Source organism: Esox lucius, chromosome 7 (assembly GCF_011004845.1).
Source record: "Esox lucius isolate fEsoLuc1 chromosome 7, fEsoLuc1.pri, whole genome shotgun sequence".
NCBI lineage: Eukaryota > Metazoa > Chordata > Actinopteri > Esociformes > Esocidae > Esox > Esox lucius.
This window is the reverse complement of record NC_047575.1, coordinates 19,586,208-19,612,670: the sequence shown is the minus strand read 5'-3', so window position 1 is coordinate 19,612,670 and position 26,463 is coordinate 19,586,208. Positions and strand designations below refer to the sequence as shown.

The 26,463-nt window shown below is 40.6% G+C and overlaps 4 protein-coding genes across 7 annotated transcripts; 2 read left to right on the top strand and 2 right to left on the bottom strand.

Annotated features, from left to right (window-relative positions):
* Positions 1-3,382: 3,382 nt before the first annotated feature.
* mrpl48 (mitochondrial ribosomal protein L48) lies at positions 3,383-9,199 on the top strand. Of its 2 annotated transcripts, NM_001303995.1 has the most exon segments (9): positions 3,416-3,569; positions 3,684-3,742; positions 3,868-3,896; positions 4,032-4,120; positions 4,216-4,385; positions 4,542-4,644; positions 8,147-8,236; positions 8,962-9,028; positions 9,031-9,197. In NM_001303995.1, coding segments are annotated over 9 exon segments (660 nt in total). In that variant the 5' UTR covers positions 3,416-3,548; the 3' UTR covers positions 9,063-9,197.
* A 1,085-nt stretch (positions 9,200-10,284) lies between these two features.
* On the top strand, positions 10,285-12,420 carry dnajb13 (DnaJ heat shock protein family (Hsp40) member B13). The gene is made up of 8 exons (XM_010864660.3): positions 10,285-10,467; positions 10,595-10,698; positions 10,794-10,955; positions 11,050-11,204; positions 11,443-11,556; positions 11,711-11,824; positions 11,918-11,994; positions 12,246-12,420. Exons 1-8 carry the CDS (start codon positions 10,400-10,402, stop codon positions 12,406-12,408), a joined length of 957 nt encoding a protein of 318 aa, XP_010862962.2. The 5' UTR covers positions 10,285-10,399; the 3' UTR covers positions 12,409-12,420.
* A 42-nt stretch (positions 12,421-12,462) lies between these two features.
* LOC105006232 (mitochondrial uncoupling protein 2) lies at positions 12,463-19,361 on the bottom strand. The gene is made up of 8 exons (XM_010864665.4): positions 19,242-19,361; positions 18,986-19,139; positions 18,226-18,421; positions 16,535-16,751; positions 16,237-16,434; positions 13,201-13,302; positions 12,933-13,113; positions 12,463-12,761 (listed from the first exon to the last, which is right to left on the bottom strand). The coding sequence occupies exons 3-8, from the start codon at positions 18,349-18,351 to the stop codon at positions 12,662-12,664; spliced, it is 924 nt and encodes a 307-aa protein (XP_010862967.1). The 5' UTR covers positions 18,352-18,421; positions 18,986-19,139; positions 19,242-19,361; the 3' UTR covers positions 12,463-12,661.
* A 3,310-nt stretch (positions 19,362-22,671) lies between these two features.
* On the bottom strand, positions 22,672-25,965 carry LOC105006230 (mitochondrial uncoupling protein 2). Of its 3 annotated transcripts, none has more exons than XM_010864663.4 (8): positions 25,517-25,965; positions 25,076-25,184; positions 24,680-24,830; positions 24,350-24,551; positions 24,044-24,241; positions 23,831-23,932; positions 23,562-23,742; positions 22,672-23,446 (listed from the first exon to the last, which is right to left on the bottom strand). In XM_010864663.4, exons 3-8 carry the CDS (start codon positions 24,803-24,805, stop codon positions 23,332-23,334), a joined length of 924 nt encoding a protein of 307 aa, XP_010862965.1. In that variant the 5' UTR covers positions 24,806-24,830; positions 25,076-25,184; positions 25,517-25,965; the 3' UTR covers positions 22,672-23,331. The 3 variants fall into 3 exon arrangements, with proteins under 3 accessions (XP_010862965.1, XP_019904072.1, XP_010862966.1); XM_020048513.3 differs by having other exon boundaries at positions 25,062-25,184; positions 25,517-25,964; XM_010864664.4 differs by lacking the exon at positions 25,076-25,184.
* Between the last annotated feature and the right edge of the window lie 498 nt (positions 25,966-26,463).

Genomic DNA, 26,463 nt, shown 5'->3' with positions numbered 1-26,463 from the left:
TGGGAGTAAGTTTTGTCACAACCTAAACTGTTCGATGACTGACACACGGCTCCACCAATCCAATGCAATTGTGGAGAATTCCGATGTAACTACGTTATAGGTCTGGGTTCATGTGCTCGTGGGAAATTGGAAACTTGGAAGTGGAAAGTGTCCGTCCGAAATGACTGCGTTCAAACCTTGTAGATAACTCTCACCTTAATTTAAACCTTTGACCCGCCTCTTCATATTTTTTCAAAAAATACTTTCAGAGGAAAGTGTAGTGAGTCAAGTTTCGTGACTGCAAAATGAGGCGCAAATCTACCATTGTTATCTTTCATTGACGCTTTAAATAAAATATTGTCATGGTGCAGTTTTACATTTGAAAGGACACTGCTAAAATTGATCATTTAGTTTTTTAAACACTGACAATATGGTCAGACTATCAGATCCATTTTGAGAAGGTTATAAATGACCCAGCTGCGAGGTGCTGGTAGCTTGGCAGATGCATAGGGCTGATTACAATGTGAGTGATCATGTTCCGGCATCAAGTAACTGACAGTCAACACTGTGTGGAGCCCTTAGGTTTTATGGTAAAAAAAAACAACATCCAGATTAATCAATTTCCTAAATGTATCTACTTACTGTGATGTTTAATCCATGTCCTCAACTTTTTTTCATTAATTCCCTAAAATTCCCATTTCTAATCTGTCGATTCGAACACGCCCATAACATGGAACAAACTTTATCATGCCACAATTCATCATGCCAAATGTTTATCATGCCACAGTGGGGACCTGCATGCGTCAAGCATATCCATGAATACAAATACAAATACAAATGTGCGGCACCTCTTGCCCTCCCTCGGGGAAAGAAGGTTACAGACATAATCCAAAGTTCACTTTTGGTAGGTCACACATGGAAAAAAACACGAGTGCCACGCAAATCTCAGCCCTAGATAAACCCACCACGAACACATAGGGACCGCCACCGCCCTGGTGGAGTGCACCCACACACCCACGAGAGACGGCACCTGATCCCCACCACAGACAAATACGAGATATTGCCCGGAGAGCACTAGGTAAGACGAAAATGCCACCGGACCGGAACCCCCTAGTCCGATCCAGACAATGCAGAGGCACAACCGTGCAGATGGATGCAAGGAAAGAGGTGGAAGGCAAGGAGAACTTGCTCCAGAACAACTAGGAACACGGCCGTCCAGGCACAAAAACCCAGACAGCACAATCATGGAGCCACCAACCACAACAGGGGTGCAGAACGGATGGCCCGAAAAGCATGTGCAAATCTCACACGCCTGGCCAAAGCCAAAGTCCATAAGATACAACAGTACACAACAGTGAAAGGCTCAAAAGGACCGAACACAATGCGTCAAGCACAACCACACATTGCTACAAGAAAGACCAACAGCAAGGGCAAGGGCCCCCACGAAAAAGGAGATCAGAGCCAAGGAGAAGAAACTCATGGAGACAAACTACACGCAGTGACAGAGAGTGGCAAGTGCACCAACCCGCAAAGAGCATGCCACCGTCAACAGTAAGGGGGAGAGTGCCCCAGCATGACTGTCAATACACCCCCACTATCCTGTCATTGGACCAAACCAGAAGCTGAACGGGAAGCATCAGACCACTGAAGGGATAGAATACCAGCCAAAAGCTCCTGGTAAACACAGCCAAAACCCCCACAAATAGCGCACACACATTACCCCTATCCCGTAAGGAAGGCGTTTGTGAAAAACAAGCATTTGTGAAAAGCGCAAAGAAGCACCCTGTATAAAACAGCAGGAAAAACAGCTTGGGCCATCACCATTTCTGGCTTCTCCAGACATAGGAGTGAGTTATTCACATATAGTCTGACTGTTTATGTCTATGTGACTGTTGCTCTCAGGTGATCAAACCTGATTTGAGCTCATAGTGGCCAGACACCCATACCTGTCCCAACCCAGCAGTCTGCTGCCTCGGTTCTGAGTGTGAGACCAGAGGGTCTCTCCCTAGAGCATACTTATCTCTTGGACAGAGGCTTCCTCCTGAATGTTATTGAAATAATTCAGGGGCTCCCTCAATGAGGGCTCTTTATGCGTATAAGTGGCAGGTCTTTGACTCTTGAAGTCAGGGCAGGGGAGTTCTTGCTCTCTTGCTGGGCCACCGTAGCTTCAGCAATCTAAAGTTAGGTTTTCTTTTAAAACAGCCATTACAAACTTACTGTATATATTTGTATGATTCCACCATAAAATAGGCAGAAAAAATGTTCATTATATTACAAACATTATTTGAAATGGTGTACGTCCCAAACAGTTTATTTTGGGCATATTTTAGTTATACTCACTCAAAAGATTTGGCATCTTTGCAATGATTTATTTTGTTTAAGTCCTTGTGTAGTTGTCAGTCCAAAGAAATTGGGATAAATCTCTGGCGAAAACTTAAATATAGACATTGCCTTTTTAGGAATGGAGTACATGAGATATGGACATGAAAAAGCACCCCAAAAACTAGCTGATGCATATTTCTGGTCAGCATGTTAGGTATACATCCACGTAGCATGTGGGGACCTTAAGTTTATAGTTATACCATGGACAGGACAGGCAATACACGTTATATAACGTTAACTAGAATGCCAAGGTGGCTAGCTGTTATCTAATTTGTTGCTAAGGATAATATGTTTCTACTATTCCTCTTGTAGGCGCTAGAGGTCAAAACCATCCAAGCATTTGTTTACAGGAGAAAAGCAGTATACACAATATTCATACATTTAGCAATAACATTTATTGCAAAACGGCCTTGTTTTATTTTAAAAGAAATTGGGGGGGGGGGGGGGGGGAGTCCGCCACTAACTGTTAACTTAATTAGCTTGACACGCGAGCAGAATAACCTATCACATTTTAGTCATGGTAACTCTTGTCGCCGCCTAGGGTTGTCACTTCGAGCACAGAAGAATATGTAACACCCCCTAAAACTTGGTTGCTTGACCAGTACGCCACGTTTCCAGATATGCGTCGAACTTTGAACTTGCATCGTCGTTGACGTAACATATTTTTTAGGCTTAATCAAACACAATTAAATAGTATTAACTTTGATTAGTAGATACAATGAATTTAATCAATTAGCAAATCGAGATGCAAATACATTTGATACCGGATTTTCTTTTTTTATTGATAGCAAGTACCGCAATATACAATGATGTTATAAATCACAGTATATAAGAAATGAGAAACACACTACTTTTTACAAACAGGAGTATACAAATTCAAATAAAATATATTAGGCTTTCACAAACATTTAGGGTTTGTTTCGCTTTACCATTTTAAAAATGTTGCAACAATTTCAAGTAATTTTCAAGTTCGAGTTTAAAAAGTATAAGCGGAACTAGAATATCACTCTTGTTCTTATACTACATTTTAGTGGGATGGACCAACTGGAACCGCGATTTAGAACCTCTCGATGATATTAGGTAGATGTGCAACAACCAAGGATTTATTAAAACGAATGCACATTTGTTTCTGTTTTAACATAATTCTGACATTGGTGACGTGATTACGTCATCCTAACGTTAGAAAAATGAATCCTATTTTCCGCAAGGTATGTGTTTTCTGACAGTAAATAATATCTGACAGGTGTATTGTTGTAGCAAACTACGCTAGCAAGTAGGAAGGTCAAACTTACCAGTATCCTTCTGGGCTTGTGTGTGTCTAGTTACAGGCTTCATTCATACTTCATTCACGTGCCTTGGACCAAGCAGCGTTGTTACTCCGGTAAGTTAGTTAACAGCATACACAGGCCTAATATGCAGTCAGTTGATGGTTGTTCCAGGACACACGAATTACCACGTCAGGTCTTATTAACACTTATTGTGTCTGTTTCTGACATTTACTTTTAGGGCGTCAGTGTCAGTGCAGCTGATTCAAGGTACGTTTTCCCCACTAACATTTCGGTACATTTAGAATTGACAAGAAAGCCAAGCACGTTTTTTGTCAGAATGTAATATTATCATTTATATTATTACCAAATAGTATGTTGGCAGTATGTTTGACTTTTCTACAGGACCTCTTACTTTTGCCAATGAAAGACAATACAGGACCATGCCTACCCATGGGATTGGCCGATATAAGCACTTGATACCTAAAGAAGCAGTAAGAATGGCCTTTCTAGATCAATTGTATATGTAAACACTGGCTAGCTTTCACTGTTTCCATATGTACTTTGTAATAAAATATTTTGCCTTCAGCCAAAGAAAAAGAAGGAGAGATTGCAGATGAAGCCAATAAAAATGGCAACCGACACAGAGTATGGGACTCTGAATGTGAAAGTGTCTGGGTATGACATGATCCTGGTTGAGCACTACTCGCAGTACATTCACAACCTCTGCAACCGGCTAGGTGTGAAAGTGGCTGAGAGGTAAGATCTAAACATCAATGCATTGTACCTTCTTCACTCAGAGATGTCATGGTCCAAATGTCTGTTGCAATGCTTGAATTGAATGCATTTTTGTCCCTCTTACGTAATAGTATTTGATTAATTAATGAAGGGATACACTGACACTTCCACTCTCAGCTACGCGTTGCCGACAAAGACCATGGAAGTCATGGTCATGGCGGAACAAGGGACTAAGATGTATATAGACGCCATCCTCAAGACCCATGAGCGAATTGTTCAGGTAATGGAGAATATTGTCAGGGTTATGTTTTCTGATGTTTTAAAGGGGAATAATGTGTTTTCAAAAATATTTAGGTTTAAAAATTGGTCAGTTCAAATTGTTGGCCAATTTGTCAAAGTGTGGCTCTCTTTTCCCACATCTTGGCAGAGAAATCAGAAGTTGTAGGGTTGTGAACTTGTGGTTCAAATGCATTATACAGTGTACAGTTCTGCTCATAAGTTTAAGTACCCTGGCAGAACTTGTAAGATCTGTGTCATTCCTTAAAAAAACGAGTGATCAGGCAAAACGCATTCCTTTTATTTGAATGGGTTTTAAATAAACTATAAGGCATCACAGAATGGCACTATCAGTAAACAGAACTTTGCATTAGGGAAAATAATGGGATGGTCCTCATTCAAAAGTTGACATTTGTGTCAGCTTTTGTGTCAGCAGTCTTTTGTGATGGTTCTGGATGAGGCCCTTTATTTTCTCAGGTGGTAAAGATTCTTGGCAAAAAGACTCCAGGTCACATACATTCTTTGGTTGTCTTGCATGAACTGCACATTTCAGATCTCCCCAAAGTGTCTCAATGACATTGAGGTCAGGAGACTGATGACCACTCCAAAACCTAAATTTTTCTTGTGTTTTGGATCATTGTTGTGTTGAAAAGTCCAAGTGTGTCCCATGTGCAGCTTCCAGGCTGATGAATGCAAATTACCCTCCAGTATTTTCTGATAACATGCTGCATTCATCTTGCCATCAATTTTGACTAAATTGGCTGTGCCGCCAAAGCTCACACACCCCCGCAACAGAGATCCACCTCAATGCTTCACAGTAGGGATGGTGTACTTTGTCAGGCCCAGGTGACTCCTCTTCAAACATAGCGTTTATGGTTCTGAACATGAATTTAAATGCTGGTCTCATCACTCCAAATGACTTTGTTCCAGCAGTTGAGGCTTGTCTAGGTGCTGCTTGGCATATTGTAAGTGGGCTGTTTTCTGGCCACTCAACCGTGCAGCCCATTTTTGTTTAAGTACCTCCTTATTGTGCATCTTGAAACAGCCCCACCACTTTTCCAGAGAAGCCTGTATTTCAGCTGAAGTTACTTGTGAGTTTTTCTTGCATCCCGACAAATTGTCCTGGCAGTTGTGGCTGAAATCTTTGTTGGTCTACTTGACCATGGCTTGGTATCAACAGAACCACTTATCTTTCACTATGATAGTTTGAACAGTACTGATTGGCGTTTTCATATCTTTTGGATAACTTTTTACATCCTTTTCCTGATTTATAAAGTTCAACTACCATTTCCCGCGGGTCCTTTGACATTTTTTTTGATTTCCCCATGGCTCAGTATCCAGCAAAGTCAATGTAGCCCTTGATGAAATGTGGTGGTGTCTCAAGAGCTAAGAAACTCCTTGGCTGGATCACAAATTGCATACTACATATTACGTACTACAAGTACGTACTTGGCGGATGATTGTGAAGTACGTACTATTTAGTAAATAGTAAGCTAGTATGCCATTATTGGGACCAATTGGGACAGACTACCTCGGCACGTAATAATTGCTTCTCAACATTAAATTATTTTGTTACGCGTTAACGTCACGCCCAGTTTGAATATATAGCTAGACATCATTAAGCATTGTGTTAAACTGACTAACGTTTCTTATGAAGTTTACTTCCACCACAAATAGTTCTAAGAATTGTGTTTACTTCCACCCTTTGGAATAGTTAGGAGTTGAGCAATTGCTGGCGAGACTGAAGACAAACTATATACTTTCATTTTATGGCAAATTTTTTTTTTTTTTCCATTTGTGAATGACGTCGATACAATAACTATCAGTATGGGTGACTGTTGATAACGGGGACTTTTTCGTCAAGTGAAAAGACGAGGGAATAGTGGAAACCCTTCCTTTTATTGTGCAAGGGGTTGTGGTCAATATGACCCCAAAAAGCATGGACGGATACATACTTCGAAAATCCACCAGACATAGTTGAAATGCTATAGTTTGAGACATACTAATCTTCTTGCATACTAATCTGGCATACTATATACACTGCTCAAAAAAAATTAAGGGAACACTTAAATCACACATCAGGTCTTGATGAAAAAAATATATTGAAGATCAAAATCTTCACTGTGTAATTGTGTAATTTGTTGAGAACAAAATGATGTAAACCAATTGAGGGTTGGAGTCAAACTCACACCAAAAATCAAAGTAAAGAAAAATAAATCACAGGCTATTCCAATTTGTGTGAATTTCATTATGGCAACACATGACCCAGTAGTGTGTATGGCCTTCACGTGCCTGTATGCGCTCCCGACAATGTCTGGGCATGTTCCTGATGACACAGTGGATGGTGTCCTGGGGAGAATCTCCACCCTGACCTGGATCAGGGCATCAGTGAGCTCCTGGACAGTCTGTGGTGCTACTTGGCGGCATCTTGCTGTTGCCTCTCCAGTGCACCTGTTGTCACTTTTATTTGCACCTAAACAGGTGACATTGATTAACAATCGCTTGTGCTTCCTAACTGGGCAGATTGAAGTTTGACTTGTTGTGATCCTATTTAACAAGGGTCAGGACTTCAGATCTGTTTTCCCACATCTTGGCAGAGAAGTCAGAAATAACCACTGCTTCCTGCAATTGCTGTATTAATAAAGGTTTGGGTATTCAAACTTCTCTTCATAATTTCTGGTCATTTCTACGACAGGTGCAAAATAGATTATATTGGCCAAATCCAGGAAGTTCCATCCCGTTATTGTTCTGTTTGACAAAACTGTTTTGTTTGATGTTATGAATACACCACTGCTAACTTGAACACAGACAGTTCCATTTTGTGGAAAAGGAAAAGCAAATAATTTAGGGACCACATTTTTCACCCCATTACACCATATTTTAATCTGTAAGTAAAAACATTTAAGTAATGTGGAACCAGTGACACAGTCTTGTACCTTTGGATTAGGACATCAGTCACTGACACTTGTGACTCGATTAGTGATGAAACTGGTGTGACTCAACTCAGACTTAGCCATAGGGACTCTTTACGTGGATTTGAGCACAGGAGCCTTGGGACTCAACTTGCATGCAAGGTTTGGTGATTTAACTATGTCATTGCAACATACAAATCAATATAGCAGACTTTTATAATCTGTTATGAATGTAAAATCAATGGTACTAAGTTGTTGTTTTTGCTACTGTCAGAGTTTATCATATGGTGTAAACATTAATAAAAAGGTATATCTGGTACTTCTGGTAGTTTTCTAACCAAATCCATTTTTACCCTTTCTTGAGTAATTTCTTAAAATAATTTAAAATAAATCACAGCAAGTAACAATACTTTTTAGCAATCCATGCACCCTGTAGACTGGGGATGTAAGCCTCACTCTAGGTCAACCTCTGAGGTTTACACACACAGTCCAACAATGACTTAGAGGAATTTATGAAGCTAGAAACATTTTCAACATTTGCCATTTTTTCCCTGACTGTTTCAATTTCATTGACAGTATGTGTTTTGTTTCCAGCTCAGCCAACTAAATGCCACATTATGCCCAATCTTTATGGAGGTCCTTTTGAAGAATCAGCCAGAGGGAGTTCAACTCTCTGTAAAGCAGGTAAGTCAGTCTCTAGGACTTATGTTGGCACATTGGTCACATGCTGTGGGTATGTTCCAGTGTTTCTTATAGGATTCTTTTCATCGGGGACACCTATTGTCCAAGGGAGGTGCAGGAACTATAATCTTTCTTCATGTCATTGTATTTACAGTAATAAACCTTTACGTTAAGAACTATTCCTTATATTATAGCTAGATACAAACACAATGACCATTTGGTTCACCAGCCTCTCTGGCAGGTACATTCAAAACCAAGTGACTCAGATTGGTTTTACCTCAAAATACACCATTGGTGCCTATTCAAATTAGTCACAGAATTACCTCAAATCTTCTTCTATTAAACATGACTGTTTTCCCATTAGCGGGATGATTTAAGTGTTTAAACAACATATCTTACCACCTAAAAATCTTTTTGCAGCCAGGTTATGTGGTTAAATGCTGACAATAACACAGATTTGAACTTGGACTGCAGACTTTCAATAGCCTGGCTGACTCAACATATGTGAATCACAATGCAGGGAGTGCACTCTCCCTCTTTAAGAAAGAGTTCAGTCAGGTGTCAGCCAGCATACACTCCCTTTGCCAAAATAGATTAGGATTCAGCAGTGTAGATTCAGCGGCGCAGTTCCCCGGTTGCAGTGAAGAGGTGTAGGAATGATATGTACACTTGTCATTTGCTAGTAACCTTTTAATGTCTTCACACATGTGCTTTTCTGTTTCCTCCAGCACACAGAGGCAGACTACCTGGACCGTTTCAAAGCCCGTCCAGAACTGGCAGGACTGATGGCACAGATAAACTATTGAAAGGAAAGGCTTTACCGTCTTAATACTCCAAGTTGCATCTTATCTGACTCTGTATGTCCATTTTTCTATAGTCATGCTGTGTACATTTTGTTAATAATGTTAACGGTTGAATGTAGACATCACTGTTCTAGCTCATTCAAATAAAATATTGAAAATCCAACTGGTTGGTTTATTCTTCTAGTATTTAAAGTTTTTCTTGGCCTGGCTGACAGTGCTACAATGGATATTTAATGTTGCTCTGTCTATATAATATGGTATAATGAATTGTGAATTGCCTCATGCAACACATACAAGCATTTCTGCATTTGACTTAAAAATGGGCCATCTACATTTCATTGACATCTACATGATCATTTTTACAATGTTGTCTTCAACCCAAAGAGTGCAAAGACATTACAGTTTATCTAATCAGACCCCAGAGCAGAATAATTTTCCATCCGTTATCTACCCTACACTGGCAAATAAACTCTGCTGAGACCTGTCTGCTTTTGCATTGGTCTCTATGGAAAACACCCTTTTGAGACAATCAAACTCACAATTTTCTTTAGTGTTCACTGTCTTCGAACAGACCATACCAAACAAACCCACTGGTGAACCTGGTTGGGGTTAAGGACTATGAATTAAAATTTTGCCTGATTGGACAGCTCTTAGCTTTTCTCCATATAAACACATGGATAAGATGAAAGGGCTAGAAGCTCAATTCATTATGTTGCTCTTGAGTTAGTATGCTGTGGCTGTAATAACTGCTGATTGTATTTTGGAAGACGGTTCACAACTTTTATTGTGACATTTTAAATTTTTTGTGATCTGATGTGGGGAGGCCGTAATCCAGGTTGGTAGGGCATATTTAAAAAGGGATCTAATGTAACTGGTGTAAACACAAAGCTTTTATTTTACCTGAAGAACATCTTTCCACTAGTATCCTGTTTGCATCACTCCTGATGCAGAGAAGCTTATTTGTGCCATTTTTATTTCCAGAATGTATTATGGAAATGTGGTACTTGGCTGCTTGCAAACTCAATAATTTATAGATCATTTAAAACAGTACTGCAAGGATGCTGAAACAAGCAAACTTCCCTCTACTTGCTGACCTCCACTGCCTTTAAAATGAGGAATGTTGTCTTACTCTATACAGCAGCACAGATGTTAATAGTATTATGACTTCCGTGTTTTCGATTACCTTTAAAACATAAATATGTTACACCATCAAAGGGGCGTAGCGTTAGTGCCGCGTCCTAATTCCATGACAACCAAATCCAGCCAGAAACAGCAACCAACATTCCCATGTTTTTTTGCTAGTTGTATTGAGTGAATTAGCCATATAGTTTTTTCGTACATTAATCACGGGTTTTTATCAACTATGGGGAGAGATTATTATGCAGCATTGGAGATAAATAGAAATGCATCAGATGGCGAAATTAAAACCTCGTAAGTAACAGTAATGTTACAAATGCATTGGCAAACGGTACTTTGTCTCAAATAGCACAAGCGAACATATTTTTTAAAAACGTCAACTAGCCTACAAATACAGTATTGTACATATTGTTTACACCAGATACCGACGACTTGCCTTGAAGTACCATCCTCACACAAATACCGACCCGGGTGCTTATGAGAAATTCAATCAACTGGCCGAGGCCTATGATGTTTTGAGTGACCGTAAGTAAACTGACAATCTCCAATTTATCAAGCCATTGATTGAAACGACCAATTAATTGGTACATTGGAATAGCCGAAATATATGTATTTTTCAGCTCGAAAAAAGGCAATCTATGACAAGTTTGGAGAAGAGGGTCTGAAAGGAGGTATTCCACCGGAATCTGGGTTGCATGGTGCTTGGACATCAGGATATGTCTATCATGGTAATCCAAACAAGATATTCTATCAGTTTTTTGGAGGTGACAACCCATTTGCAGGTAAGAAAAATAACATTCTCATGATACTTTTTACCCTACTAGTTAACATTGCACTTTTTTTATTAACAATGCAGTAATTTACTCCCCTCTTCAGATTTCCACCTAAAAGACGGTAATGAAGTGATCAATGGGTTTGGAGGCCTTCGTGGAAGTGTGAAAACACAAGACCCCCCCATTGAGAGAGACCTTCACTTGGCACTGGAAGACCTATTCTACGGATGCACCAAAAAGATAAAAATATCCCGTCGGGTATTATGGGATAACAATGCCAAAAGTTTTGAGGGCCCTCAGTCAACATATACCTACTTATTGAATAGTTAAAACAAAACCTTTGAACCACAAATGTATTTATTGTAGCAGTGCCATGCAGGATCTGTTTTAAACTGCTTTTCCTGTAACCTACAGTGGGAAACAGGAGTACAGTATAGATGAGAAACTGAACCAACACCCCAGTATCAGTTTAATATAACATTTTCTTCTGAACCAGGTCATGAATGATGACGGCCACACATCCAGTATAAAGGACAAAATACTGACCCTTGTAATCAAACCGGGATGGAATGAAGGCACAAGGATAAAGTTCCCAAAAGAGGGCGATCAGGTAACAGAATAAAAGCACCCATGCAATACTTGATAGGGTTGTAACAATGGGGTTTACAGGCACCAGATGCCTCAAACCTGACATGTTGTCTAGTCATGGAGTCCTATATGCTGGATTTACTGTACAAGCCATTTGAACAAGCCATTTTCCCCAGGGACCGAACAGCATTCCTGCAGATGTTGTGTTCATTGTGCGGCAAAAAAGCCATCCCCGATTCATAAGGCAACACAATGACCTGATCTACACAGCCCAGATCTCTTTGGTGAAGGTGAGATACTTTGACAGGGAGGGTGGTGTCACTCAAGCATACATTTTAATGTGCTTAAAATTGTCAGCCCACAGTACATTTTTCCTCACACAGGCTTTGACTGGATTTGCAGTTGATATAGAGACCCTGGATGGCAGGCTACTCAATATCCCTGTCAATGACATTGTGCAGTGAGTAGTGCTTTTACAGTTTTCTTGGGGGCCCCTCATGGATTTTCAGTGATTTAATAGCATTTGAGTAGACATGATCAGTGAGTCATCTTGATAACTGGCAATGAAAGCCTATGGTAGTAAGATTTCTTCACGTAAAATGTCAATTTACCAAAATAGTGTGAATGTTAACACTGCTTGCTGTTCTGAGAAATGAAAGGTTTTACATAATTTGCTTTGATTAAGAGTTCTATTCATCCAAACCCACCCAGTCCTAAATACAGAAAAGTTGTGTCCGGAGAAGGCATGCCTCTGTCCCAAGAGCCCTCCCAGAGGGGAGACCTCATAATCCAGTTTGAAACACACTTCCCTCAGAAGCTTTCCGCTGAAGAGAAAAGCAATATCCACAAAGCCCTAACTTCAAATAAACAATAAATTCTGATTCAACCTGGTTGTGTTTCTTACCAAGAAGTAAAGGCAACACATGAATATGCATAAAACAGTTAAATGTTCATTTTATTGTCAGAAGTTAAGATACTACAGGGGGACCAGCTTTCAAGTCTCAAGAATACACTTCAGAGAAACATCAGTAATCAGGTGATTTAAAAGCAGAAATTGCTAGGGCCACATGAGTAAATAAAATAGGAAAGATCAATAGAGTCACCCTATAATGCAGCCAATGGCTAGGTTAGTGGTGGCAAGCTGCCATCATGGCACGTTTCAGCTGCTCATATGTAACAAACATCACCACATTCCAAGAGCCCAGTCTTAAGAAAGAGGGCATGAATCTGTAGGGAAAGAATTGAGAAAGACAGACATTCATTAGAAACGTTACAAAGCATACAGCAACAGCTGTAGTCGCGATGAAATGAGAAAGTGCATAAGCCCAGTCATACCACGCCCAGTCATGTTGTACAACAGTCTAGAAAACTACTCAAACTACTGAAATCATGGCTTACCCTTTATAGAAAGCAAGGGGTCCCTCCTTTGTCACCATGGCTAGAGCACAGTTCAGGGCGCTGCTGTATTGGCCGAGGGCCGAGTTCATGTATCTCGTCTTCACCACATCTACGGGTGAGGCAATCACAGTGGTGCAAAATCCTGCACCAAACGCAGATGTGAAGTGGCAGGGGAGGTCATCTGTAGGGCAATTTGAAAGGGTTACAGAAAACCATCACTATCAGGGGGAAGTGGGAGTTAAGTAATGTTGCACAATGCAAGGCTTACCAGTCAAGGGTGTGTTTCTAAGAAGGCTGTCTTTGATGAGGTCATATGTAACCAGTTCAGTGCAGTTCACAATGGCATTGCGGGCAATGTTTGGGCCAGTACCTGCACAGTGGCGAGAGTGTCAGTAAGAGATCAATAGAACAACCATGGGCAATAAAAGGTTAAAGATCAGGAATTATTTTTCAAGGAGATTAACAATAAGTGACTAAGTCCTTCAAGCCACTGGACTGTCTATGCATGTAGCGCAGACTTACATGTGGATCCTTATGACAACTAACACCTCATTACACTGTGGTCACATCTGGCTCTTTCCAATCTAATTTAAGCTCACACTAGTCAGCTTATTTATTTAACAAAGCATCTCATAAGGATGTGGTTTTGTGAAAATGTTCGTTGACAAATTAGCATTCATAAAACAGCCACACTGAAATTCTATTTAGCGCGAGCCTGAAATAGCAGGGGCACTTTAATGCGCTCCTGCACTGCAGAAGGGGGATAACGTCCTAAAACCAAATCAAACGGTTCAGTGTCTCCCAGAAGCTGTTGAACTTGTGGATGTTTTAACTCTAGTCACCCTACTCAGTGACTGACAGCTAATGACAGTGGTGTTGGTACATAGTAGACCCACAGGTTGCCATTGCAGTAGATAACAGTTGAGTTGCTGCGTAAGAGCCACATGCTTTGACGGTTTTTTAAAAAGTACTTAAAGGGATTTAGACACTTCCATATATGCCATAATTCCCTTAAGAGGCCTGCAAAATAATAATTTTCCCTGGAAATCTCAGCTGTTGCTGGTTTGATGTCAGTTCTCTCTTAAGGCCCACACTTTAATTTATTCAGTGCATCAATAAAAAAAATTCTCATCCAACCAGGCGAGTTGTCATGCCATTCTTTTAATTATGTACTAAAATTTAACTAAGTGTACAGTATCTCAAGTACACCCCTCACATTTTTGTTAATTTGATTCTTTTCATGGGACAACACTGAAGAAATCACACTTTGCTACAATGTGAAGTAGTGAGTGTACAGTTTGTATAACAGTGTAAATTTGCTGTCCCCTCAAAACAACACAGCCATTAATGTCTAAACTGCTGGCAACAAAAGTGAGTACAGCCCTAACTGAAAATGTCCAAATTGGGCCAAAAGTGTCAGATTGTGTGGCCACCATTATTTTCCAGCACTGCCTTTACAGTCTTGGGCATGGAGTTCAGAGCTTCACAGGTTGCCACTACAGTCCTCTTCCACTCCTCCATGACGACGTCACAGAGCTGGTGATGTTAGAGATCTTGTGCTCCGCCACCTTCTGTTTGAGAATGCCCCACTGATGCTCAATAGGGTTTAGGTCTGGACACATGCTTGGCTAGTCCAACACTCATACCCTCAGCTTCTTTAGCAAGGCAGTGGTCGTCTTGGAGGTGTGTTTGGGGTCATCATTATGTTGGAATACTGCCCTGTGGCCCAGTCTCCGAAGGGAGGGGATCATGCTCTGCTTCAGTATGTCACAGTACATGTTGGCATTCATGGTTTCCTCAATGAACTGTAGCTCCCCAGTGCCGGCAGCACTCACGCAGCCCTAGACCATGACACTCCCACCACCATGCATGACTGTAGGCAAGACACACTTGTCTTTGTACTACTCACCTGGTTGCCTCCACACACGCTTGACACCATCTGAACCAAATACGTTTCTTGGTCTCATCAGACCACAGTTCCAGTAATCTGTCCTTAGTCTGCTTGTCTTCAGCAAACTGTTTGCAGGCTCTCATGCATCATCTCTAGAAGAGGCTTCCTTCTGGGACAACAGCCATGCAAACCAATTTGATGCAGTGTGCGGCGTATAGTTTGAACACTGACATGCTGACCCCCCCACCCCCCCCCCACCCCTTTAAACTCTGCAGTAATGCTGGCAGCACTCATACAGCCATTTCCCAAAGATAACCTCTGGATATGACACGGAGCACATACACAACTTCTTTGGTCGACCATGGCAAGGCATGTTCTGAGTGGAACCGGTCCGGTTAAACCACTGTATGGTCTTGGCCACTGTGCTGCAGCTCAGTTTCAGGGTCTTGGCAATCTTCTTATAGCCTAGGCCATCATTATATAGAGCAACAATTTCAGATCCTCAGAGAGTTCTTTGCCATGTTGAACTTCCAGTGACCAGTATGAGGGAGTGAGAGAGTGATAACACCAAATTTAACACACCTGCTCCCCATTCACACCTGAGACCTTGTAACACTAACAAGTCACATGACACCAGGGAGGGAAAATGGCTAATTGGGCCCAATTTGGACATTTTCCACTTAGTGGTGTACTCTTTTGTACTTTTGTTGCCAGCGGTTTGGACAAACAAATTCACAGCAAATTCACTGTTACACAAGCTGTACACTCATTTGTTCAGTGTTGTCACATGAAAATAGTTCAATATCAGCAAAGATGTAAGGGTGTACTCACTTATGATATACTGTAGCAAACATGAGAATGGCAAATTCTTTCACAAGAAAGTTAACATTGCAACAGTGTCTGCCTCCGTCAGCAGATTTGCTCTCTGATCCAAATTATAATTCTCTTCTGTACCGTTAAATTCTAATCTTCCATTTTATAATAATGTCTCACTAGTGTGTCTCGCTGCTTGAGCCACAAAACAAGAATAGTCACCCGCTTGTTTTTTTTCCAGCCTCTGCTCTTTGATACATCAAACATGACTTCCTGTTTGAAGGAACATTGTTCATGCCACTGCGTGTGCCAACCACCTTTTACCCTAGCAGCAGTACACTGTAGACAATGGTGTACTGCTTTAAGCTTTACCACATTAAAGGTTTAGCAAATGCAATTTTAGCCACATACATACAAGTCACTTTCTTTTAGCTGTTATGCAGTCAACTGGTGATGGCATGAACATGTATTGGGGTATACAGCCATACATGTTACACTGAAATGTATTCAACATAGTTGGAAACAAATTCCTTCCAGAATCTATACTGTCAGACCAAATCCTTCCACAGAGACAAGAGCCATGTGATAAAGCAAACTCACCTCTCCACAGACCACGCATGCCCTCTTCCTTGGCAATGGCCCTGTATGCCTGCATGGTACCATTGTAACGCCGGTTTGGCCCAGAGGAACCAGCCTGTGCCTGGAAGCGGACCTTCACAACATCTGTGGGTTGGGCTAATGCAACCGCCATGGCTCCAGTGGTGCAGCCTGCCAGCAGGCGACTGCCAATCCCCACATCTAAATACATGGGGCAGAAGGAGAACAGAGTTCAACACTCAGAAGAATTTTAAACGGTTGACATGTGGGCTTCTATATGAATGCAGTGTAGCCTACTTACGTTCTGAGCCTTTGGTGTAGAATGACTTGACAGAGTCGTAGAGGCCAATACGGACAGAGGCGAAGCTCATCTGTCTCTGGAGTCCTGCTACCAGGCCGTTGTAGAGGCTTCTGGCCCCCTCTGTACGCACCATGGTGGTGATGGTGCCAAACACACCCCGGTACCGCACCGACGTGCCGTGACCCGCAGCTGCCACACCTTTTCCCTCTCCTTGGATCTGTGCGGAACAAAAGGGGCATGGAAAGGCTTTACAGACACCAGGGAGGGGAGGTCAGTCCGGCTAGGACACTGAGTGGGGAAGGGGGGGGGGGGGCAGTCCAGGCACTTGTCCGTGGTGCAATGTCCAGGGCCTGCTGATTCCAAGGGCTTTAACATCCCATCCTGGGTCGCTTAAGTTAGGGGGACAAAATTGAAAGACAGAAGGGAAGTCAGTTTTAATGTTAGAAAAAGGTGACTACAAAAAAAGACCATGAGTCAGTGACGTTATTCGGGTGTTGTGTACCTGTGAACTTCAGAATCTATGACAGTGATTACTTTAAAACCAATGTGATTGTGCATAAATGTCTCAAGCATCCCATTTGGCATGATTGCGTCACACAGGTCAAGTACTCTCGTGATTTAACAGCAAATAAACATTTACATTTGTTGCTTTTAGAATGAAATTAGTGAAGTATTATCATTTTTAAGCCTAACTTTAAACAATTTGTAAGCCTTATCAAGTAAACACCTTATTCAGGCCCGTTTCAATCAGTTTAATATATATATATATATATATAGGGAATTACCAAACAGGCATATTGATTTTACCTAATGTCATCTAATCCTTTAAAAGGGACTTTCAGTTGATATTCAGCAATGACGACAAGTCCCCATCTACATAAAATAACCGTACCAGTTGAACAGTGATAAAACTGGCCATACTGGCTCACTTGGTAAGAAACCAAAGCTCAACTCTGCAGGTGTAGAATAAGGATTATTATATATATTCTTAAAAATGTCAGAACAAGAACAATTGGATGATTTTATTCATTTTACATTATTCTATTATTTTTTATAAACCATCTTGCAGTCACCATTTGACCTACAAGGTTATTGATGTACACTTCAGATTTACACTGAAAAAAAACATTTTGCTAAAGGTTCCATGAGCTGAAATAAGAATAGGTAGAATTTAATTATGCAAAGGATCGCCTTCGGACTGGAAAGACGTGATCACAATATGACGGAGTGAAATGCAAGGCTATGGTTGACACTATCCTTTTATTGGTGCTCTTCAATGTACATTATTCTGTTGTATCATGCTAATAGTTTAATTACCATGCACTGATGTAGTGATTTCCTATAGCTCAGCAGGTAGGGCATGGCAATATTAATAACAGGGTTGTGGGTTCAATTCCTACTTGGGGCCAACAAGATGTATGCACCATAACCTTGTCTAATGAGAACATATGACTGGATAGAAGCATTTGCCAAGTGAAAATCTAGGAAACTATGCCAAATAGGAAATCCGCCATGTCAGGTTACCCAGCTGGTCACTTATTGAACTACATGAGGCTGTACCACCACACTGTAGAGGCATGAGTTTAAATATAAATCAGCATGACAGTCATGTAGTCACCCTGAAACTACCATGTATCGATCATGTCAATGATGGTGGTCATTCATCAATGCATCATAATCCCTAGGCTTACCTGGAGCCGGACTTTGGCAGTGTCCAAGGGAAAGGTGACTAGGTCAGCAATGCAGGCTGCTGTTCCAGCGCCAATAAACTTGACGGCAGCAGTTGGGGGCAAGTCAGCAGGTTTGAATCCAACCATTGTTTTGCAAGTAAATGGAACGTCAAAATGAAGACTGATGTGAAGACGAGACAGGGAACTCTACCCAATTCTGTAAAGGAAACAACACTTAAGTTGACAAATCAAGTTTAAATGGGTTGTCACTGATAGGTTTCTGTGTCACTGGCCCTGCTTGGTGCCAAAGGACTAAGAAACGCTCGTGGCTTAACGAGTGGAGGAGCTTGGTTCAGGCTGTTACCATAGTTTTAGACGGGGCCCTGTGTTTTATCAGAGAGGCGATACCGGTTTATTCCAGTGTCTTGGTATCTTTTCATTTTGCGGAACTGCCATGAGACACCCCCACCGGCAGGGCAGATCCGCCTGTTGCCTAATCTATGCTAATTACTTGCTCAAAGGAAGAGCCGTAGGCTACCCTATTGTTAAACCGAGGCTGAAAAGGAGCTACATTTCGATTGTTTGCGTGCAGGGATAACTAACATGTGGGAATTACGCTTCTACTGAATACTGCAAATAAGTATCTAAAACGAACTAAAGAATTCGAATCGACATAAAGTAATTTGTAAAAGCCTACGACACAATATTTAAGGTTTCCATCACACTTTTATTATTAACCCGTTCATGTAAAGAATTAAGAATATTTCCTTAAATACCTCACCTTCACTCAAGTGACCCAGGACTGCGAAAGCCGAGATCAGGATTCTCTAAAGGCGTCCCTCTGGTCGAAATTACTTTCAACTATGATTTGGTTGCCTTGTTCTTCCATAGAACAACGTTCAAAAACGATGTGTCCCAAAAACATACTACAAATTCTGAAAAACACAAGTTGCAGTTACTGTAACATCTGTAATAAACAAAACCATACCAAAGCAGTAACGTACATTTAACTTCATTCAAATGAACAGAAAGTTTACCTTGAATAAAAGACGAAACCGTTGCTCGGCGGGGAACAATGTAAAACTCTGTTGTGCGATCTGTATAGCGCTGCTTCCTGTTAACCCAGACAGTGGTTAAACTTTTCTCAAACAACAGCCTTTTATTACACCCCACCCCCGTTACGTCATTACAAAGCAGCTGTGTTTGCTGTTCGCACATGCTGGCCTGCGTTCAGTACAAAAAACGTTCAGTTTAACGGAAATTGTGACGTTCTGAACAACCAGTTTAAAAAGGAAGTGGTTGCACAATCTGCCTTTTAAAAATGGCATTCATTGCTTCAAACTACACTTGCTAAACTGAGCAACGCACGCAGTCTGTTTCATCGTTCAAGAACAAGAATGAAATATGTTTCAAACCGGTCGTGCACGAAAACGTAGCCAACGTTTCGAATTGAATTACCCCAGTGGCCAAACCCCCCCCGCCCTGTTCTCACGTTCACTGTATGATGTGATTGGGTATTTCAATTGCCGTCCACGTGGTTGCATAAACATGATGGTTTAATTTCATATATTATAATTGTTCCTGAATATATTTCAATTAACATGTGTTTAACTGTTATATTAACAAGTACGTTTGCTAAGAAAACATTCTTACTTACACCAACAACCTAGGAGCAATTTGTCTTAACTGTTTCACTCATGGACAGAAAAACCTATTTTTTTTCCCTTCTCGGTCGTGGATTAGATCCAGCGACTTTTCATTTACTGGTCCAACACTCTTGACCAATTGACTTCTCAAGCACACCGCCATGACCCAAATGTGTGCCTGCTTAAAGACGCTCGGTAAATTAATCTGCGGTCTGGAAATGTACTGCATACATTTCCCGAACGCAGATGTATCGCCGGTGTAATTTCATTAGCACCTCACAGTCCCAGCTGAGTGTTCTGGCACACAGTGGGTGGAACACGTTGTTGGGGGATAAGGTGACCTTTATCTGACAATGTAAAACACTTTCTTTAGGAGTCTTAAATCCAGCGCTTGACTTCGGTTAAAATAAGTGCAGGAACTGACAAAACTAAGTGCATCAAAATGTATGTGTTAATAAGGCATGTTCCATTAAATTAGCCTATCCCAGATTGCGCTATAGCCTAAAAAAACAACCAGAACAATGTTTGCCTAAAATTAGAAGTAAAAAAATGTGAATATTGTGGAAAGTTTTATTTCCCCCCGTAATTCTAATCAAGTCATATATTCTATATCCCTTACACATTAAGTGAAACATTTCAAGCCATTTTGTTTCAATGTTGATGATTGTGGCTTACAGCTAATGGAAATCAGAAATCCAGTATTTCAAAATATTAGACTAAATATTTACAATACAGAAATGTTGACCTGAGAAGAGCTCTAATCATCTAATTAACTCCCTGAGCCTTCAATCTCTCAATCTGGTTCAGTACACACAGTGACAATCATGGGGAAGACTGCTGACTTGATAGTTGTCCAGAAGACACTCAGTGACACCCTCCAAGAGGAGGGTAAGCCACAGGTCATTGCTGAAAAGGCTGGCTATTTGCAGAGTGCTGTAACAAAGCATATACATGGAAAAGCACCAGGGATGACCGCAGCCTTGAGAGGATTGTCAAGCAAAGCCAATTCAAGAACTTGGGGAAGCTTCACAAGGAGTGGACTGGGGCTGGAGTCAGTGCATCTAAAGCCACCATGCACAGATGTGTCCAGAAAATGGGTTACAAGTGACACATTCCTAATGTAAAGCCCCTCCTGAACCAGAGACAACGTCAGAAGTGTTTTATCCAGTCAAAGGAGAAAAAAAACTGGATCATTGCTCAGTGGTCCAAAGTCCTCTCTACAGATTGAAAGTACATTTTACATTTCATTTGGAAATCAAGGTACCATAGTCTGGAGGAAGAGTGAAGAGGCACAGAATCCAAGTTGCTTAAAGTCCAGTGTGAATTTCTCATAGTCAGTGATGATTTGGGATGCCATGTAATCTGCTGGTGTTGTTACTCTGTGTTTTATCAAGTCCAGAGTCAATGCAGCCATCTACCAGGAGATTTTAGAGCACTTCACACTTCTATCTGCTGACAAGCTTTATAAAGACGCTGATTTCCTTTTCCAGCAAGATTTGGCACCTGCCCACAGTGCCAAAACGACTGGTAACTGGTTTGCTGCCCATGGTTTTACTTTGCTTGATTGGCCAGCCAACTCACCTGATCTGAACCCCATAGAGAATATATGGGGTATTGTCAAGAGGTAAATAAGATATTCCAGTCCCAACAATACAGACGAGCTGGAGGCTGCTATCAAAGCAACCTGGGCTTCCATAACACCACAGGCAGATTGCCTCCATGCCACGCCGCATTGATGCAGTAATTTGTGCAAATGTAGCCCCGACCAAGTACTGAGTGCACAAACTAACATATTTAGCAGGTATTTTGAGGTAATTAGTTAATTAAAGCTCTTCTCAGCTCGACATTTCTGTATTATAAAGTTTTTATTCTAATCTTTTGAGATACTGGATTTTCGATTTCCATGAGCTGTAAGCCGTAATCATCAGCATTGAAACAAAAATGGCTTGAAAGGTTGCACTATGTGTAATGAATCTAGAATATATAAAGGTGTCACATTTTGATTAGAATGACGGAAAATAATGAATTTTTCCATGATTTTCACATTTTTTGAGATGCACCTGTATGTGGGAACTCCTTCAAATAATCTAAAATATAAATTTGGATTTCTTTAACACTTTTTTGGTAGTGGTGAAATTAGTTGGAATCTAATAAAGATTCCATGTAGTGCATTGCCTGCTTTGTGAGTTGGAGTTGATAAGATTGAGGAGAAAAGCAGAAAGGAGTGGATGAAGAAAATTGTAAAGAAATGACTCAGACCTTTTTTGGAAGGTTGAAGTAATCCAAAAATGAGTTCTGAGCCGTCATCTGGGAATTAACTATTCATCATGTCAAGCTCATTAAGGGAGTCACTAAACACTAAGGGCTGGTTTCGTAGACACGGATTAAGCTTAGTCAAAGACTATAAAATCACGTTCAATAGTAAACTCCATTGCACTTGTTTTTTTAAATCCTAGACTGTGTCTGCAAACTGGCCCTAAGTAGTTTAGCTTTAATTACTATGAGAGACTGGTGAAATGTATTTCTAGTGTGTATTTATCATCAGTATATCAAAAATATATCTTGAATATTAGAAAAAACACAAAGAACTTCGTCAATTGAATTGAATTTGTTTTTTCCAGAAGGAAAATTTTGAATGCACTGTACAGTAAACACATACAACATTACAACATACAACACATTATTAATTGTTTCATGGATAATCCTAACATTTACCAAGATGTATGCCTTAAAAAGAGAAACATATATTTTGGTATTTATTTCATTAGTCTGCACTTTTTTCTATTTAGACTTTAGTTTTTGACAGAAATAGCCAGCCTAATTAAAAAATGGAAGCTTTATTTTAATGAACTTTTTTGGTACAAATAATATATTGCACTTAATTGGAATATACATTATTCATATCCTCATCATGAGTTATTGACCAGCAATAAACAAAGCTTTCACATCTTATTAAAAAAAAAGTTAACAAAGAATGCATAGGAATAAAAAGAATTTCAACATAAGCATAAACATAATTATAATTGCAGGACTGTAAACATTTCTTGACACAATCAAAGGACAAGATGGAAGGGGACTCAGAGGAAAGGTCTATTGCTCCATTCTAATATTTTCTTTTGAAAAATATATTTGTCAAGCATTTATATGCTTTATTTGACAGGAAAGTGTGGAAAGACTAAGAGTAGTTTTTGTTGAAAGAGCAGCGGGCTGGACCCGAACCCACACCGCTAAACCAACTGAAGCCACTAATATCTAAGTGTTAATTTCACAGGACATTTGCTACTGGAACAGTTCTGGCTCTGTCACGCCTTTTGCTTGGGTGCTCCCACTTCGGTCTCCACTGTTAGAAGCATTTCATGGAACTCTGACAGAGAACAGGTGTGATCTCTATTGTCGTGGTGAAGCCTATGCCTTTTGGCCAGCCAGGCTCAGACCAGAGAAGCATGAGAGAAATAAACAAACTGTTGTGGCAGAACAACAATCAGAATGGTGACTCCCAGGAGGTCTCGGCTTTCATCATACCCCGCTTAATCTGCTCATAAGACACAAACATCACAATGTTCCAGGATCCCAGTCGCAGGAAAGAGGGCACAAACCTGTGACAGAGTAGAGGAGATGCTGTTTCAGCTGTGTAACAGACTGCTGTCTTTGTAATCTAGGGACATTCCATTCAAAACGTTTTCTAGTGAGCCTTAATAATCGAACTCATACCCTTTGTAGAAGGCTGTTGTCCCCTCCATAGTCAGCATAGTGTAGGCACAGTTGATTGCACTTCTGTACTGGCCTGACGATGAGTTCATGAATCTGGTCTTGACCACGTCCACAGGCGATGCCACAACTGTGGTACAGAACCCTGCACCGAGCGCAGCCGTAAAGTGGCATGGAAGGTTGTCTGGAGAAAGATTACATACAGCACATTACGAAGCAATATAATACACTAAATAATATAGTTCCAGGTCAAAACTATTCAGTAACCTCACCTGTCATTAGGTCATACTTCAATATGAGTTCCTTGATGATGTCGTAGGTGACCAGCTCGGAACAGTTCACAATGGCATTGCGTGTAATGTTTGGCATGCAGCCTGGTTCAGAGAAACACAGATTCAAGTTAGTTTCGTTCTCATTATTCTCTATCACATTCAATATGAGTTTCCCCTTCCTTTTCCTTCCTAATTGGTAGAGTTGCTACCCACCTTTCCACAGGCCTCGCACTCCTTCATCTCTGGCGATGGTCCGGTAGGCGTCCATGGTGCCATTATATCGCTTCACACCGTCAGCCAGACGCGCTTGAGCCTGAAAACGCACTTTGACCACATCTGTGGGCTGAGCGAACATCACAGCCATTGCTCCGGTGGTGCAACCTGCCATAAGTCGAGTAACGATGCCCGCCTCTAGAAAAAGGTGGGTACATGTTAGTTATGGGTCCCCAATAAATGAAGGGTATAATTTGGAAGTCAAGACAGAGGATAATATGCTTTTATGAAGCCAGTAAAACCCACGGTCAGAGCCACGAGCGTAGAACTGCTTCATGGAGTCGTAGAGACCAATACGGACAGAGGCGAAGCTCATCTGCCTCTGGAGTCCTGCTACCAGGCCGTTGTAGAGGCTTCTGGCCCCCTCTGTACGCACCATGGTGGTGATGGTGCCAAACACACCCCGGTACCGCACCGACTTATGCCCTGACTGATTCTCTCCTTGGATCTGGAATGGAAAGTAGGGATGCTGAAATCTGAATGGTGGAGATTTATCAGTTTGAACTGATTTGTGAAGATTTCCGGACAAGTTTTTATCAAAGATGCCTTAGCCCCTCATCCGTTCTTGCCTCTCACCTGTAGCCTGACTTTGGCCGTATCCAAGGGGAAGGTCACAAGGTCAGCGATGCAAGCTGCTGTGCCTGCACCAATGAACTTGACAGGCGTCGTTGGTGCAAGGTCTTTGGGTTTTATTGCAACCATAGCTGTCCCAGAAATAGCTTGAGCTCTAAAAAACAAGGATCAATCAGCTGAGTAACTTTGTCGCTTCCTGAAGACACAGAGTGTATTTTTTTGTTATTATCAAATTACAGTTATTTTAATAAAAACAAGACAGACGACAGCTAACATATCAACAATCAATTCCATTTCATAGGTATTTGAAGAGAAACTGCAATCCAAGGTTGTTTATATTAACAACCATCATAAACTTCAGCTTCACTCTCAAAAGGTTTTGTACCTGAGAATACTAACAATATTGACGAGAATCTTCAAGTTTCTTCCACAGGAGAATGTTTTATTTGGAGAGGGTTTCTTAATGGATGCCTTGGTCCATGAAAATCTACCAGTAGCATGCCACTACCTACGAATAAAAAATCATCAATAATTACTGACTATAATAGGGGTGGTAATGTATGACTTTACCTTGCATGAAATAGGACTTTTCTATTGCAACATAAAATGACTAATTAGTTACCTGGTCCTACCATAGGTAAATGTTTTCCTAATATTTCTATCAAGTAGAACTACATTTACTACTTCTATTTAAATTCAAACAAACTGAACACAACTACCTGAGTGACATTTAAAACAAAATGACACAAACCTACTCCTATCACATTGGGCTATAAGAGTATAGACTCAAGGAGTCCATGGTCACCATTTAATTTCATAAATAAAAGCAGTTATATTTACCTGAAAATATGTTGTATGAATATTCTAATCCAGTATATGATGGCAAAAAGAAAAAATTAATCCTCAGTTTGTTAATCCTGTAGTTGTGCACTACTGCTTGCTTTTTGAGGTTACTGCACTTTAACTAAGAGGCTTCTCAATTTATAGACTGGCTTTCCATGTTGCAGCTCAGGCATGCTGTCAAGTTGCGTAGTCACTCCATGCTATGTTTATCTCCAATCTTTATGGTGGGACAACAACTTCAGCTAGTACTCTTCTTGGGTTGTTGTTTACTCTATCTGCCCTTTTATCACAATCTCTACCAGTTACTGTACGCAGAGTAGAGTTTTGAGCTTATGAAGGACAGGTTTTAATTAAAGTTATTTCATTAATTTGTAGAAAATGCTTTCTACAAAAAGTTTCATATACGTATTGCATTGCAAGTTACACATGAACAATAAGAGGCCTACAAGACATACATCTAACAAGCAATATAATGCAACTTGACAAATGAAGATTTTAAAAACTTTGTAATATTCTTATTTCAGATTTAATAGCTGCTCTGAGCTCTTAAAATATACTTAAAATTGGCCATTTTAAAATACAATTGACATTCATAAATGTAATTTTGTGACAATGTATAATCTGGGATTTGTTTTAATGAGATAATTCAGCATTCTGTATTGGTGTTAATAACTCATGTGCTGAGTTCATTTTGCCTGATGAGAACAAAATGGGCACCTCATCTGTCATCTCTTCAACAGATATTAATTTACAAACTTAAATGTCATTGGTCAGAGAATACATAATAATTAAGAGACTAGCCAATCAGGCAGTGGGGCTTGTCTCCATACCAAATTCAGTAAGGGCAGAAGGGTCATTCCATGAGATGAGTATACAGTGGATATAAAAAGTCTACATACCCCTGTTAAAATGCCAGGTTCTTGTGATGTAAAAGAATGAGACAA